This window comes from Arachis ipaensis, chromosome B3, assembly GCF_059453495.1.
Source record: "Arachis ipaensis isolate K30076 ecotype BB chromosome B3, ASM5945349v1, whole genome shotgun sequence".
Classification (NCBI taxonomy): Eukaryota; Viridiplantae; Streptophyta; class Magnoliopsida; order Fabales; family Fabaceae; genus Arachis; species Arachis ipaensis.
The window spans coordinates 24665828-24681199 of NC_142438.1; the positions used below are offsets into that span (position 1 = coordinate 24665828).

At 34.4% G+C, this 15372-nt stretch overlaps 1 protein-coding gene and 1 pseudogene across 1 annotated transcript; one reads left to right on the forward strand and one right to left on the reverse strand.

The window, feature by feature from the left end:
- The first annotated feature begins 6887 nt into the window (after positions 1 to 6887).
- On the forward strand, positions 6888 to 11394 carry LOC107630013 (ketol-acid reductoisomerase, chloroplastic). Its single transcript, XM_016333007.3, has 10 exons — positions 6888 to 7438; positions 7628 to 7720; positions 8436 to 8501; positions 8657 to 8797; positions 9133 to 9360; positions 9445 to 9562; positions 9636 to 9775; positions 9894 to 10061; positions 10385 to 10540; positions 10751 to 11394. The coding sequence occupies exons 1-10, from the start codon at positions 7172 to 7174 to the stop codon at positions 11117 to 11119; spliced, it is 1746 nt and encodes a 581-aa protein (XP_016188493.1). The 5' UTR covers positions 6888 to 7171; the 3' UTR covers positions 11120 to 11394.
- A 250-nt stretch (positions 11395 to 11644) lies between these two features.
- LOC107634296 (senescence-specific cysteine protease SAG39 pseudogene) lies at positions 11645 to 12998 on the reverse strand (annotated as a pseudogene).
- Positions 12999 to 15372: the final 2374 nt, after the last annotated feature.

Below are 15372 nucleotides of genomic sequence, written 5' to 3' on the forward strand. Positions count from 1 at the left end.
TGTTCAGGGTTTAGGGTTACTGTGATTTCATTCTTACAGTATAACTAGGATTTTGAATGAAATTTGTTGTTATTTTCATTCAGTTCAGTGGATAGTTTAACTAGGGTTCCGAAATTGGTTGTTACTCTGTTCAGTACTTCTTTTGCATGGAGAGATATTATTCTTATTGATTGAAAGTTGATCACCATTTATTCACCACATGAACATTGTTCGGTTCGGTGGTCTTTGTGATTTTGATTTACTTGATATTTAATGTGTTCAGGGTTTAGGGTTATTGTGATTGCATTTTTACAGTATAACTAGGGTTTGGAATAAAATTTGTCGTTATTTTCATTCAGTTCTGTGGATAGTGTAACTAGGGCTTTGTACTTGGTTGTTACTCCGTTCAGTACTTCTTTGGCATAGAGAAATACTATTCTTGTTGACTGAAAGTTGATCACCATTTATTCACCACATAAACAATGTTCGGTTTGGTGGCCTTCTTTAACTTTGTTGAGGGTTTAGAGTTACTGTGATTGCATTCTTACAATATAACTAGGGTTTTGAATAAAATTTGTTGTTATTTTCATTCAGTTCAGTGGATAGTTTAACTAGGGCTCTGAAATTAGTTGTTACTCTGTTCAGTACTTCTTTTGCATGGAGAAATACTATTCTTGTTGATTGAAAGTTGATCATCATTTATTCACCACAGGAACATTGTTCGGTTCGGTGGCCTTTGTGATTTTGATTTACCTGATATTTAATGTGTTCAGGGCTTAGGGTTATTGTGATTGCATTTTTACAGTATAACTAGGGCTTGGAATGAAATTTGTTGTTATTTTCATCCAGTTCAGTTGATAGTGTGACTAGTGCTTTTTACTTGGTTGTTATTCTGTTCAGTACTTCGTTAGCATGGAGAAATACTATTCTTGTTGACTGAAAGTTGATCACCATTTATTCATCACATAAACAATGTTTGATTCGGTGGCCTTCTTTTACTTTGTTGAGGGTTTAGGGTTACTGTGATTGCATTCTTACAGTATAACTAGGATTTTGAATGAAATTTGTTGTTATTTTCATTCAGTTCAGTGGATAGTTTAACTAGGATTCTGAAATTGGTTGTTGCTCTGTTCAGTACTTCTTTTTCACAGAAAAATACTATTCGTGTTGATTGAAAGTTGATCACCATTTATTCACCACATGAATATTGTTCGGTTCGGTGGCCTTTGTGACTTTGATTTACTTGATATTTAATGTGTTTAGGGTTTAGGGTAATTGTGATTGCATTTTTACAGTATAACTAGGGTTTGGAATGAAATTTATTGTTATTTTCATCCAGTTCAATGGATAGTGTAACTATGGTTTTGTACTTGGTTATTACTCTGTTCAGTACTTCTTTCGCATGGAGAAATACTATTCTTGTTGACTGAAAGTTGATCACCATTTATTCACCACATAAACAATGTTCAGTTCGGTGGTCTTCTTTTACTTTGTTCAAGATTTAGGGTTACTGTGATTGCATTCTTACAGTATAACTAGGGTTTTGAACGAAATTTGTTGTTATTTTCATTTAGTTCAGTGGATAGTTTAACTATTGCCCTGAAATTGGTTGTTACTCTGTTCAGTACTTCTTTTGCATAGAAAAGTACTATTCTTGTTGATTGAAAGTTGATCACCATTTATTCACCACATGAACATTGTTCGGTTCGGTGGCCTTTGTGATTTTGATTTACTTGATATTTAATGTGTTAAGGGCTTAGGGTTATTGTGATTGCATTTTTACAGTATCATTAGGGCTTGGAATGAAATTTGTTGTTATTTTTATTCAGTTCAGTGGATAGTGTAACTAGGGCTTTATACTTGGTTGTTATTCTGTTTAGTACTTCTTTAGCATGGAGAAGTACTATTCTTGTTGACTGAAAGTTGATCAGCATTTATTCACCACTTAAACAATGTTCAATTTGGTGGCCTTCTTTTACTTTGTTGAGGGTTTAAGGTTACTGTGATTGCATTCTTACAGTATAACTAGGGTTTTGAATGAAATTTGTTGTTATTTTCATTTAGTTTAGTGGATAGTTTAACTATGGTTCTGAAATTGGTTGTTACTCTATTCAGTACTTCTTTTTTACGGAGAAATACTATTCTTGTTGATTGAAAGTTGATCACCATTTATTCACCACATGAACATTGTTCGGTTCGGTGGCCTTTGTGATTTTGATTTACTTGATATTTAATGTGTTCAGGGTTTAGGGTATTTGTGATTGCATTTTTACAGTATAACTATTGTTTGAAATGAAATTTGTTGTTATTTTCATTCAATTCAGTGGATAGTGTAACTAGGGTATTGTACTTGATTGTTACTCTGTTCGGTATTTCTTTCGCATGGAGAAATACTATTCTTGTTGACTGAAAGTTGATAACCATTTATTCACCACATAAACAATGTTCGGTTCGGTGGCCTTCATTTACTTTGTTCAGGGTTTAGGGTTACTATCATTGCATTCTTACAGTATAACTAGGGTTTTGAATAAAATTTGTTGTTATTTTCATTCAGTTAAGTGGATAGTTTAACTAGGGCTCTGAAATTGATTGTTACTCTGTTCGGTACTTCTTTTGCATGGAGAAATACTATTCTTGTCGATTGAAAGTTGATCGCCCATTTATTCACCACATGAACATTGTTCGGTTCGGTGGCCTCTGTGTTTTTGATTTACTTGATATTTAACGAGTTCAGGGCTTAGGGTTTTTGTGATTGCATTTTTAAAGTATAACGAGAGCTTGGAATGAACTTTGTTGTTATTTTCATTCAGTTCAGTTGATAGTGTAACTAGGACTTTGTACTTGGTTGTTACTCTGTTCAGTACTTCTTTAGCATGGAGAAATACTATTCTTGTTATCTGAAAGTTGATCTCCATTTATTCACCACATAAACAATGTTCAGTTCGGTGGTCTTCTTTTACTTTGTTCAGGGTTTAAGGTTACTGTGATTGCATTCTTAGAGTATAACTAGGGTTTTGAACGAAATTTGTTGTTATTTTCATTCAGTTCAATGGATAGTTTAACTATAACTCTGAAATTGATTTTTACTCTATTCAGTACTTCTTTTGCAAAGAAAAATACTATTCTTGTTGATTGAAAGTTGATCACCATTTATTCACCACATGAATATTATTCAGTTCGGTGACCTTTGTGATTTTGATTTACTTGATATTTAATGTGTTTAGGGCTTAGGGTTATTGTGGTTGCATTTTTACAGTATAACTAGGGTTTGGAATGAAATTTGTTGTTATTTTCATTCAGTTCAGTGGGTAGTGTAACTAGGGCTTTGTACTTGGTTGTTATTCTGTTTAGTACTTCTTTAGCATGGAGAAATACTATTCTTGTTGACTGAAAGTTGATCAACATTTATTTACCACATAAACAATGTTCGGTTCGGTGGCCTTCTTTTACTTTGTTCAGGGTTTAGGGTTACTGTGATTGCATTCTTACAGTATAACAAGGGTTTTGAATGAAATTTGTTGTTATTTTCATTGAGTTTAGTGGATAATATAACTAGGGCTCTGAAATTGGTTGTTACTCTGTTTAGTACTTCTTTTGCATGGAGAAATACTATTCTTATTGATTGAAAGTTGATCACCATTTATTAACTACATGAACATTGTTCGGTTCGGTGGCCTTTGTGATTTTGATTTACTTGATATTTAATGTATTTAGGGTTTCGGGTTATTGTGATTGCATTTTTACAGTATAACTAGGGTTTGAAATAAAATTTGTTGTTATTTTAATTCGATTCAGTGGATAGTGTAACTAGGGTTTGTACTTGGTTCTTACTCTGTTCAGTACTTCTTTAGAATGGAGAAATACTATTCTTGTTGACTGAAAGTTGATCACCATTTATTTACCACATAAATATTGTTCGGTTCGGTGGCCTTCTTTTACTTGATTCAGGGCTTAGGATTGCTGTGATTGCTTTCTTACAATATAACTAGGGTTTTGAATGAAATTTGTTGTTATTTTCATTCAGTTCAGTGGATAGTTTAACTAGCACTCTGAAATTGGTTGTTACTCTGTTCAGTACTTTTTTTGCATGGAGAAATACTATTATTGTTGATTGAAAGTTGATCACCATTTATTCACCACATGAACATTGTTCGGTTCGGTGGCCTTTGTGATTTTGATTTACTTGATATTTAATGTGTTCAGGGTTTAGTGTTATTGTGATTGCATTTTTACAGTATAACTAGAGCTTGGAATAAAATTTGTTATTATTTTCATTCAGTTCAGTGGATAGTGTAACTAGGGGTTTATACTTTGTTGTTACTCTGTTCAGTACTTCTTTAGCATGGAAAAATTCTCAACGTCGTTGTCGTCGTTGCTGTCACCACTGTATTTTTCAACGTCGTTGTTGTCCTCGCTACTGACTTCTCCTTCTTCTTCTTCTTGATGTTGTTGTTGTTGTTATCTAATTTCTTCTTCTCTTATTTTTCCTCCTCATCCTTTTTTATCATCGTCATTGTCCTCGTTATCGTCTTCATCTTCTTCTTCTACTATAAATATTCAGAAAACTAAAACACAAAAATTTTGATGCACAACACATAAGTTTTAGTTCAGCAAAAATTTGTGTGCTATGTTTTAAAAATTTGTGTACTATGCTAAAAAATTTGTATATTATACCCATGAAATACATGTAGTATACAAGGTACTGATATATATATCACAGGAAGTTACAAACTTGAAAAATCAATGAATCTAAAAAGCGGTTCCTTAGCTGGTTAAATTCTATTGAAGTTGTAGTTAGTTGCTTGACTCAGTCTTAGATAAACTTGTATATATATATATATATATATATATATATATATATATATATATATATAAGCGTCCTTAGTTGTAGGGGATATAAGGCTGTGTTTGTTTTTGAGAACAAGACAAGATAAGACAATGAGAATAAGACATAAAGGACAAAGATACAAAATTTTGTATTTTTGTATTCTTTTTGGTTATAAATTAGAACAAATTATAAAGATCTAATTTATTCTCATTTTTTTCCTTTCAAAAAATTTGAGACGAAAAATACAATCATAAAAATTATAAATATGAAAAATTAACAAGAATAATAAAAGAAAATATGAAAAATAAGTTATGTCCCTTGTTAGTGTTTTCGTGTCCTTCCTATTAGGATGGACACAAAATACACTAATTTAGTGTCTCTGGACACATTGTCTTTGTCCATGTCTTCTCTTTTAAACGAGATTTTGTATCTCTATGTTCCTATCTCAGTATTTTATTTTTGTAAACAAACGCAGCCTAATAGTTCATTTTCATAACTCAATTCAATTTAGTATTCTTCTACGGTAATTCTTTCCTGCATCTAGTACACAATTTTATTTTCTTCTTCTATAATCCAAATGCACCATTATTTATTCATATAACACATAAATTTTGATGTACAATACAGAAATCTTAATTTATAATACAGAAATTTTGATTTGCACTAGAACAACTTTTAGAAAATTATATAATTAGAATATTGACTCACCAAATAAAAATATATTTGCAGTAAAAAATTGTGTGCTATGTGTAAAAATTTGTGTGCTATCTTATTTCAAAAATTTATGTGCTATATACAAAAATATTTATGCTAGATCAATAAATTTATGTTATGTACAAACTTTTATATATTATATTTTAGTTCAGCAAAAATTTGTGTGCTATGTTTTAAAAATTTGTGTACTATGCTAAAAAATTTGTATATTATACCCATGAAATACATGTAGTATACAAGGTACTGATATATATATATCACAGGAAGTTACAAACTTGAAAAATCAATGAATCTAAAAAGCGGTTCCTTAGCTGGTTAAATTCTATTGAAGTTGTAGTTAGTTGCTTGACTCAGTCCTAGATAAACTTGTATATATATATATATATATATATATATAAGCGTCCTTAGTTGTAGGGGATATAAGGCTGTGTTTGTTTTTGAGAACAAGACAAGATAAGACAATGAGAATAAGACATAAAGGACAAAGATACAAAATTTTGTATTTTTGTATTCTTTTTTGTTATAAATTAGAACAAATTATAAAGATCTAATTTATTCTCATTTTTTTCCTTTCAAAAAATTTGAGACGAAAAATACAATCATAAAAATTATAAATATGAAAAATTAACAAGAATAATAAAAGAAAATATGAAAAATAAGTTATGTCCCTTGTTAGTGTTTTCGTGTCCTTCCTATTAGGATGAACACAAAATACACTAATTTAGTATCTCTGGACACATTGTCTTTGTCCATATCTTCTCTTTTAAACGAGATTTTGTATCTCTATGTCCCTATCTCAGTATTTTATTTTTGTAAACAAACGCAGCCTAATAGTTCATTTTCATAACTCAATTCGATTTAGTTTTCTTCTACGGTAATTCTTTCCTGCATCTAGTACACAATTTTATTTTCTTCTTCTATAATCCAAATGCACCATTATTTATTCATATAACACATAAATTTCGATGTACAATACAGAAATCTTAATTTATAATACAGAAATTTTGATTTGCACTAGAACAACTTTTAGAAAATTATATAATTAGAATATTGACTCACCAAATAAAAATATATTTGCAGTAAAAAATTGTGTGCTATGTGTAAAAATTTGTGTGCTATCTTATTTCAAAAATTTATGTGCTATATACAAAAATATTTATGCTAGATCAATAAATTTATGTTATGTACAAACTTTTATATATTATATTTTAAAAATTTATATAATATATCAATAAATTTTTGTATTCTCCAATAAATATTTATATGCAGTAGAAAACACAAAAAAAAAAAAAAAACATATACGCATTTTTTTTACTAGACTTTACACCAACTTCTTTAAACTTGAGTACAAAGAAAACTTGTACACATAACATCAGTGACTCCTAAACTTTATATTTGTACCAATGTAAGGATAACCAAAAGCTAGAAGCCAAAATAATATAATAATATCATCATACCATCATATCATGTAAGGATAAACATGTGGTTCACATGCAAAACCTAATAAAGAATTTGGCCCACATTAAACCAGTACAACAGGGCGCACGTTAGCCAGCTTCACTACGTGTCAACAGTTTAAAGACTAACCTCATTACATCTCTCCGCTCTCTCCGCTCTCTCGCACGCTTGCTTTTCTTACAAACTTTGTCAATGGCTGCTGCTGCCGCTTCTTCAAACACCATAGCACTAGCAGCAGCTAAGCCCTTAACCAAAGCCCCTACTCCAACCGTTTTCAACGGTCTCGCATTCTCCGTTAACAACCTCACTCCAAGACCCCTCGCTGCTCGCCACGTCAACGGTGCTGCCCTCGCTGCTAAAATGGTTTCGTCGGCGCCGGCGGTTACGCTCCCTGCCTCGCTTGATTTCAACACTTCTATCTTCAAGAAGGAGAAGATTAGCCTCGCTGGACACGATGAGGTCTCTCTCTTACTTATTGTTGAGTTAATTTTTTAATTTCTTTTCGCATTTCTGTTTCTCATTTCTTAGAATTTTCATGTTTATTTTTGAATTAGGGTATTTGTTGAAGGAAGAAAGATTATTTATATTAAGTTTCTTTATGTGACTGAGAAATTAACTTTTTTGGCGGTTATGGTTGATTTGTTGCAGTACATTGTGAAAGGAGGGAGAGATTTGTTTCATTTGTTGCCGGATGCTTTCAAGGGGATTAAGCAGATTGGTGTTATTGGATGGGGTTCACAGGTATACAAAGCGGAAATTTTTTTCTTTTTTTATTGATTAAAAGATTCTTCAGAAATGTGTAAAATAAATAAAGCTTATGAACGTGGATTTAGCCTTTTTCTAGTTCACGTGGGTTTTACTGGTTTCATGGTTTTTGTTGTATTGTTGGAGTTCTTGTATAACTAATTAACTATAAAACTAGTGTATATATCATTGGGCTCTGTAATCCAATTAGCGAACGAAATCCGTGTCAAATTTTTCTCATTTCATGCACTAAGGAGTAAGGACAGTTCTGTATTAGGTCTGTTTGGTTGTGAAGAAGCTGAGTAAATGACATAAACACCTTTATCATATAAAATCAATTTTCCCGCTATTGCTGTCTTCTCTCTTCTTCCCTCGAAAATCATTAGCAGTCTAAATGAAAGAAAAAAAAAAATCCTATCTCGACACAACATCAACTACAATAATCACACATCCATATTTTTTTTTATAAAACTGAAGAAATAAAAAATAAAACCGGGAATATCTGGTTGTATTGTAGTTGATTAGCTATATGAAAATTACGTTGTTTTGTTTTCTTTTTTTTTTTCACTTTTATTGTTAGGGAAGTTCCTAAGTTTAGAGAGTTCGGTTGGACTTTTGGATGCTTCATCCAGTGTATACATTTCCTTTGCAACCCATGATGTCATGGTTCATAATTTCAATATGATTACTAACTTTTCACTACCTTACCCAGGGACCTGCACAGGCCCAGAATCTTCGGGACTCACTCGCTGAAGCAAAGTCTGACATAGTGGTTAAGGTGATTCTGGGTTCCATTGCTTTTTTGGTTCATTCTTGTGTCGTAAAGTATAGTCAATAGGCTGTAACATTGAAGTAATTTTGTAAATAATTTTGACTCATTTGTCTCTTTCTTACTCCTAGTTATGTTAACATGTACCATTTAACAAAACACAGATTGGACTCAGGAAAGGTTCTAGTTCCTTTAATGAAGCTCGGGCAGCTGGTTTCAGTGAGGAAAATGGAACTCTAGGTGACATATGGGATACTATCTCAGGCAGTGATCTTGTCTTGCTCTTAATTTCAGATGCTGCACAGGTTTGTCGATTCAAGTCAGAACTACAGAAATTTTGGACTCTTTAGGTGCTAGGACTGCTTATATTTCTCTGTATTTATTCTCTTTAATCTGTTGCTATGCTTTTCTAATGATAAAGTTATTTAGTGTTATGTGTTATCCCAAATTTTATAGTTATATTATGTGACGCCTTCGATTCCCTAAACTTCATGTTATTTGTTACTTATATAGTATAAAGTAGATAAGTATATGGACCATAGGAACCATTTTAATGGACTTACCTGATTTTCAAGTAAGAGCAAATAAGTTATGTTACTTTGATTCTAAAGTGATTTCAATATTTTCGTTCATTTTGCAGGCAGATAGTTATGAAAAAATATTTTCGCACATGAAGCCAGGCAGCATACTTGGATTGTCCCATGGGTTTCTTCTTGGGCATTTACAGTCATTGGGAATTGATTTTCCCAAGCACTTCAGTGTAATTGCTGTATGTCCAAAGGGGATGGGTCCTTCAGTGAGGAGGCTCTATGTTCAAGGCAAAGAGATAAATGGTGCTGGAATTAATTCAAGTTTTGCAGTCCACCAGGTATATATCTTTCTCATTCGGTATCTCCCCCCCCCCCAAAAAAAATATTTTTTAATGGGGTGAGCCAATTATCTTTGCACATAGGATGTCGATGGCCGGGCTACTGATATTGCTTTGGCATGGTCTGTTGCCCTTGGTTCTCCCTTCACATTTGCGACTACATTGGAGATGGAATACAGGAGTGACATATTTGGAGAGAGAGGTGAGAATATCTTCGTCCAGCACCTTGATTTTTCCTTGAAGATTGTCTATCTAATTTATCCTTTCACTTATAGGCATTTTACTTGGTGCTGTTCATGGAATTGTGGAGTCCTTGTTTAGGAGGTACACTGAAAATGGAATGAGTGAAGATCTGGCTTATAAGAACACTGTTGAGTCCATAACAGGAATCATATCTAAAATCATATCAACTAAGGTTCTCTTCTTTTTTATTCATCATTTAGAATTGATTTCTTGTTTGCTGGATTTTTTGAGCATCTGAAGTGCGCTTATGCATTGTGACATGACCGTTTTGCCCTTTTTGTCTTGGACAGGGCATGTTGGCTGTATACAATTCTTTATCTGAAGATGAAAAAAGAGAATTCGAGACGGCATATAGTGCGTCATATTATCCCTGCATGGAGATTTTGTACGAGTGCTACGAGGATGTAGCTAGTTGTAGCGAGATTCGCAGTGTTGTTTTGGCTGGGCGTCGCTTTTATGTAAGTGCACATTTACTTCGAGGAAACTACCATTTCTGACCATGAAAGATTTGAGCACTAGCAATTCTAACCATGAAAAATGTAAACTAACTTTACTCGATACTCGTCAAAGATTGGGTTAGTTCGACAAAATTATCCAAAATGAGTAGTTCATTGGGTAGTTTTGTCGAACTAACCCATCCTTTGATGAGTATTGAGTTATTCTACTTTACGTCTTTCATGGTTATAATTATCAGCAATCAAATCTTTCATGATCCGAAATGGTAATTTATTCCATTTACCTCGCTTTATGCAACAAAAGTTTAATTATGGTTGTTTTACAGGAGAAAGAGGGTCTACCTGCCTTTCCCATGGGCAAAATTGATCAGACCCGCATGTGGAAAGTTGGGCAGCGTGTCCGATCTACAAGGCCAGCAGGTGATCTAGGGCCATTATATCCATTTACTGCTGGTGTATATGTGGCATTGATGATGGCTCAGGTTTGTGTACTTGTTCTAGCTAGCTTTTTTGGGGTTGATATGCACAATGCCCATATTTCACATACTGTCGAAGGATGTAGTTTTATTGGGGTCTTAAGAATCCCTCGTGTTAATTTTTTCTTGATTATCTTTGCTTGGGGAATGGGGTAGAGAATTAGACCAAAAGTTTGTGTCTTTGCTTCTTAAATTTATGATTACAAAAATTTGCAGATTGAGATCTTGAGGAAGAAAGGGCATTCCTACTCTGAAATCATCAATGAGAGTGTCATTGAGTCTGTTGATTCATTGAACCCTTTCATGCATGCTCGGGGTGTATCTTTCATGGTTGATAACTGTTCAACCACAGCAAGGTTGGGTTCAAGGAAATGGGCTCCTAGATTCGATTACATCCTAACCCAGCAGGCCTTGGTGGCAGTAGACAGTGGTGCGCCTACTAACCGGGACCTGATCAGCAACTTCTTGTCAGATCCAGTCCATGGAGCCATTGAAGTATGTGCTGAACTGAGGCCTACTGTGGATATTTCAGTTCCACCAGATGCGGATTTTGTCCGTCCTGAGTTGCGCCAGTCTGGAAACTAGAACATCAAGCAGTGGATGCTTTTTCTTGAGCTGATTCAATTTCAGAATGCTCAGAATAGCCTGTATCCTGGTAGTGAGTGGATTTTGTTTGAGTGCTAGTATGGAACATCTGTATTAATTCTCTCCAGTTTTAAGGATTTTGCGGATGAGGAATGTTGCGTATTAGGTAATATCGTACTATAAATGAGCTGATAAGTTATGTTCACAAGTATGTGGAGTGTTATTTGTTGGTATCATGGCATCAGTCCAATAACATTTCTTAGAGCTTTATTCCATATAGATAACCGAATTGACTTGCGGTGATCTTTAGTGTAGATAATGTGTTAAATTTTTTAATATAAATATAAAATGGAGATTTTTTATAGGGAAACCAAATGATTTTCTCCATATTTTCATAATTGACAGGTAGAGAACAAATTACAACTGGTCAAAGAAACCACAATATATGCCACATGTATGTATATATATATGTACGTAGAAGTAAAAAGTTTAGGTATGTATAGGAAAAGAAGAATCAAGTTTGGTTTCTAAGCAGTTGGGTAAGAAGCTTGCATTGCTATGCCACAAAGTCCTTCTGTGGCGTCTACATCCCTTTGCATTCTGATATATCCTTCTTCGCCCCATTCAGTTCCCCATGAGTTCTTAACTAACCAATATTTTGTTCCATCGTCACTGACTCCATAACCCACAGCAGTGACACCATGATCTAACTCAGTTCCACAGCTTCCAGTGAAGACACCACCCTTATAGAACTGGAAATCAGAGCCACTAGCATCAATGGCCACAGAAACAGGTTGATTAGCGACTGCATTTTTCAGTGCTTGCTCGTTGTTGGCGGGGACATCTTCGTAGCCAGTAATGGTAGCTGCATGGTTGGCTGATGCTTTTGTATTGCATTTTCCATCAACACCTTTATAAGGGTACTTGGCCTCAGTCGTTAGTCCGCCATTTTGAATAATGAATTTGAATGCATCGTCCATTAGGCCGCCCTCGCAACCTTGGTCGATACCTTTAGTGTCGCAATCCACAAGTTCTTGTTCGGATAAAGAAATCAAAGTTCCAGACTTCAGTTTGTTGATTCCCTCGGTTGCTGCAACAGCAGAAAATGCCCAGCAACATCCTACAAGACAAATTAAGTGAGTTATAAATTCAAAAGGAGGAAGAAGAGTTTGATGGGTCACTTTGTGAGATTGAATGAAATATTAGAAAACTTACCACATTGTTGTTGGTTCTTGATGGGAGTCACTGCTCCTTTTTGTCTCCAATCCACAGTGTTTGGTACTGCAGTGACATTTGCATACTTAAAAGTGGTCCGTTCAATTGAGGGACTCATGTGGCTCTTGAATCCATTTCTGGATGATGTGAACTCTTCATTTGTGAGGTCAGCAAATTGATTAATGCCTAGCTTGTAAGCTTTGTCCCCGGCATTGTTAGAAGCTTCAATGTAGTTCACATTTTCCTTGAATATCTTGAATCGCTTCTCCCTTTCTTGGAGGTCTTTGTAGACTTTGCCGTAGCGAGCCATCCATTGCTCGTGCCTCTCATACATGCTCGCATCTTGTAGAGTGCGCGATGTGACTTGAAAAGCCAATAATGCCGAGCAGAGGATCAAAGCTAGAGTAATATGATGGAATTGGATGTTGGCAACCATGGTGATAATAGGAAGAAGCAGTTCAAATTGCTTACTGAAATGTTTAGAATGATGTTGTGCTACTATTGGAGATTGTATGAGGTATATATAATGGAAGGTTCATGTTGGGTCTAAGAATAAATCTATTGTTGTTCCTACGTAGTTGAGAGAATTAGCTGAATAAGATATGACCCATGTTTTGGCCATAGTAGGTCAAGGCACTTGTGCCAAATTACTTGTCAAGGAAGGCCAAACTCAAATGCATATGTTAAAAGTTGAAAATAGTTATTTAATCCTTTTTATACAATTAAATGATGGTTTTGTATTCTTTTTACTTATGGAAGGGTGACAATCTATCTGTCTATGTATTGGAGAAAGTTTTGTTTTATTTTTTTGTTTTTTTGTTTTTTTGTTTTTTAAATTTTACTGGACAGAGCTTTTTATTCTTTAGTAATATTCATACTATATCCCTGGTTTGCATCTTTTGTACCATGCCGCTTTGATTATTATCTTAAAAGAAAATTGATGGTTTGCCAAGAACATCAGGATTTATAAAAATTAATCCTTACGCGTACCATTTGATTAGAGAATTTCATATTGACTAGGGGTGTGCATGGCCCGGCCCGGCCCGAAGATCCGGCCCGGTCTCGAACACTTTAGGGGCTAATTTGATGTGATTTCATCGGGTCTAGGGCCGGGTATGGGTCTCAAAAGTAGACCCGGTCATTATTTCGGGTCGGGTCCGGGCCATAGCTCGGGTCACCCGAAATCGGCCCGGTGCCCCGGTCATCATACACAATTAATATTTTGTGTTATTAGTGATGGATGATGGTTATTATTATGTGAAATTTAAGTATTATAAACCTTAATATTTGTGTTATTAGTCATTATATATAATACTATAAGTTAATATTTTATGCTTAAAATGCATAAGACTTTAGACTAATGCATAATTTTGTGTTATTTGTATTGATTTAAATATTTGGTGTTATTAGGCAATATTAGTATTGATTATGGTTATACTTTAATTTTAGAGAAGAGTTACTTCTTATTATATTTTTCTAAGTGAATTTTACCATGTCAAATAATGGTTGGAGTCTTGGAAATTTGGATATTTTTACATGCTAACTTACAAGAAGGTATCAAGGTAATATAATGTTAACGGCCCGGTTTTCACCCGATTTTTACCCGGTATAATCGTGGCCCGAAAGTGTATAGGTTTCATCGGGTCTAGGGTCGGGTTCGGGTCTAATAAATAGGCCCGGTATATATTTCGGGTCGGGTCTGGGTCACATCAAACCCGGTTTCATCCGACCCATGCACACCCCTAATATTGACCAAATGAAATAGCAAAATGCCAAGGTTAACTTCAAAGAAGGCATAAAGTGATTATTGAGTATAGAATAACGACTGAGTGTACAGCAATACATCATATATAAAAGTACTGTATGTGTAGCAAAACTAAAGAGTAAATAACTAAATATTTCCCGATGTGATAAAAGTGTGTGCCTTATCTTCCATGGTTTTGGTAAATAAATTAAGTAAAAAAATTAGAGTATGGAATAACGTTTGCGGAACACCAAAAAATATACTACTTTCACCGATTTTTTATTGTCCGAAATTTTCACCAAAACAAACTTTACATTGTTTAAGTGTGACAAAAAATTATATAGGTACCGTAACCGTAATCATTATAATAATAGCCGCGAGGAAATCCCCGTAATAGTTTTTGAGATTTGCGTGAATATTCAATGTAGTTCTTAAGATCTTGATTTTTCAATAGTAATCTTTTAAATAGAGATTCGAGCACTCATAATGGTCCCTGGACATATTTTTAGTGATGAGTCATTACCGGAGTGCTTACGTGGCGTCGTTTTGCCACGTTAGATGGATCTAACAACTAGCTTAGCTGGCTCGTTTCCAATTTATACCCACATTGGTCCCATTTTCTATATTTAACCATAAATTTCAAAGTCCAGATCTCTAATCTTCTTTTCCAACAACTCCTAGTCTCTGAGATTCCTGATGCCTAACCTTCAAATTACCAATATTTGATAGCTTCCCATTCATGCATATGCCAGACATCATCAAATATCACCAAGTACCTCCTCCTTTGCAACATGTCCTTGATAATCAACTTCAGCTTATCGCTCCTCATGCTTTCCAGGCCATCTAGAACCAGTCTTCTTATTTTGGAAAAAATTTTCTGGACCAAGTCTCTGAGAATTTCCTCAGTTTTGACAATGCCTATGTAAAAACAATCACATGTATAATTTGTTAAATATTTAAAGGTTTAGGATAAAAGACTTACGGTGCCATATACAAGCGGGGATGATTCTTAACAAGATTGTCCATTTTATCATATGATTCGACCCCAATTTGCCATATAATGTACAAGCAACTATTCTGCCTCAGCATCTGATAATACAAATTTAGCATTGCAATGTTGACAACATTTGCGCCATAAGACCCTCCAAGAACCACCAAAACCTTTGCTTTACACTCACTCGTCTTCCTATACCCTGGAAAGAAATGCGACTTTGCTGCCGCCTTTGAAACTTTGTTCCTCAGCGACAACCTCACCGGATTCTCGCACACCACGCACTTCTTCCTCGGAAAGCTA

What these genes read in the sequence shown, in the direction of transcription:
- LOC107630013 (XM_016333007.3), top strand. Translation starts at nt 7,172, where the DNA reads ATGGCTGCTGCTGCCGCTTCTTCAAACACCATAGCACTAGCAGCAGCT. An exon ending in TTATTGGATGGGGTTCACAG is followed by an intron (nt 7,721 to 8,435) that starts GTATACAAAGCG and finishes TACCTTACCCAG; the next exon opens with GGACCTGCACAGGCCCAGAA. An exon ending in AGTCTGACATAGTGGTTAAG is followed by an intron (nt 8,502 to 8,656) that starts GTGATTCTGGGT and finishes AACAAAACACAG; the next exon opens with ATTGGACTCAGGAAAGGTTC.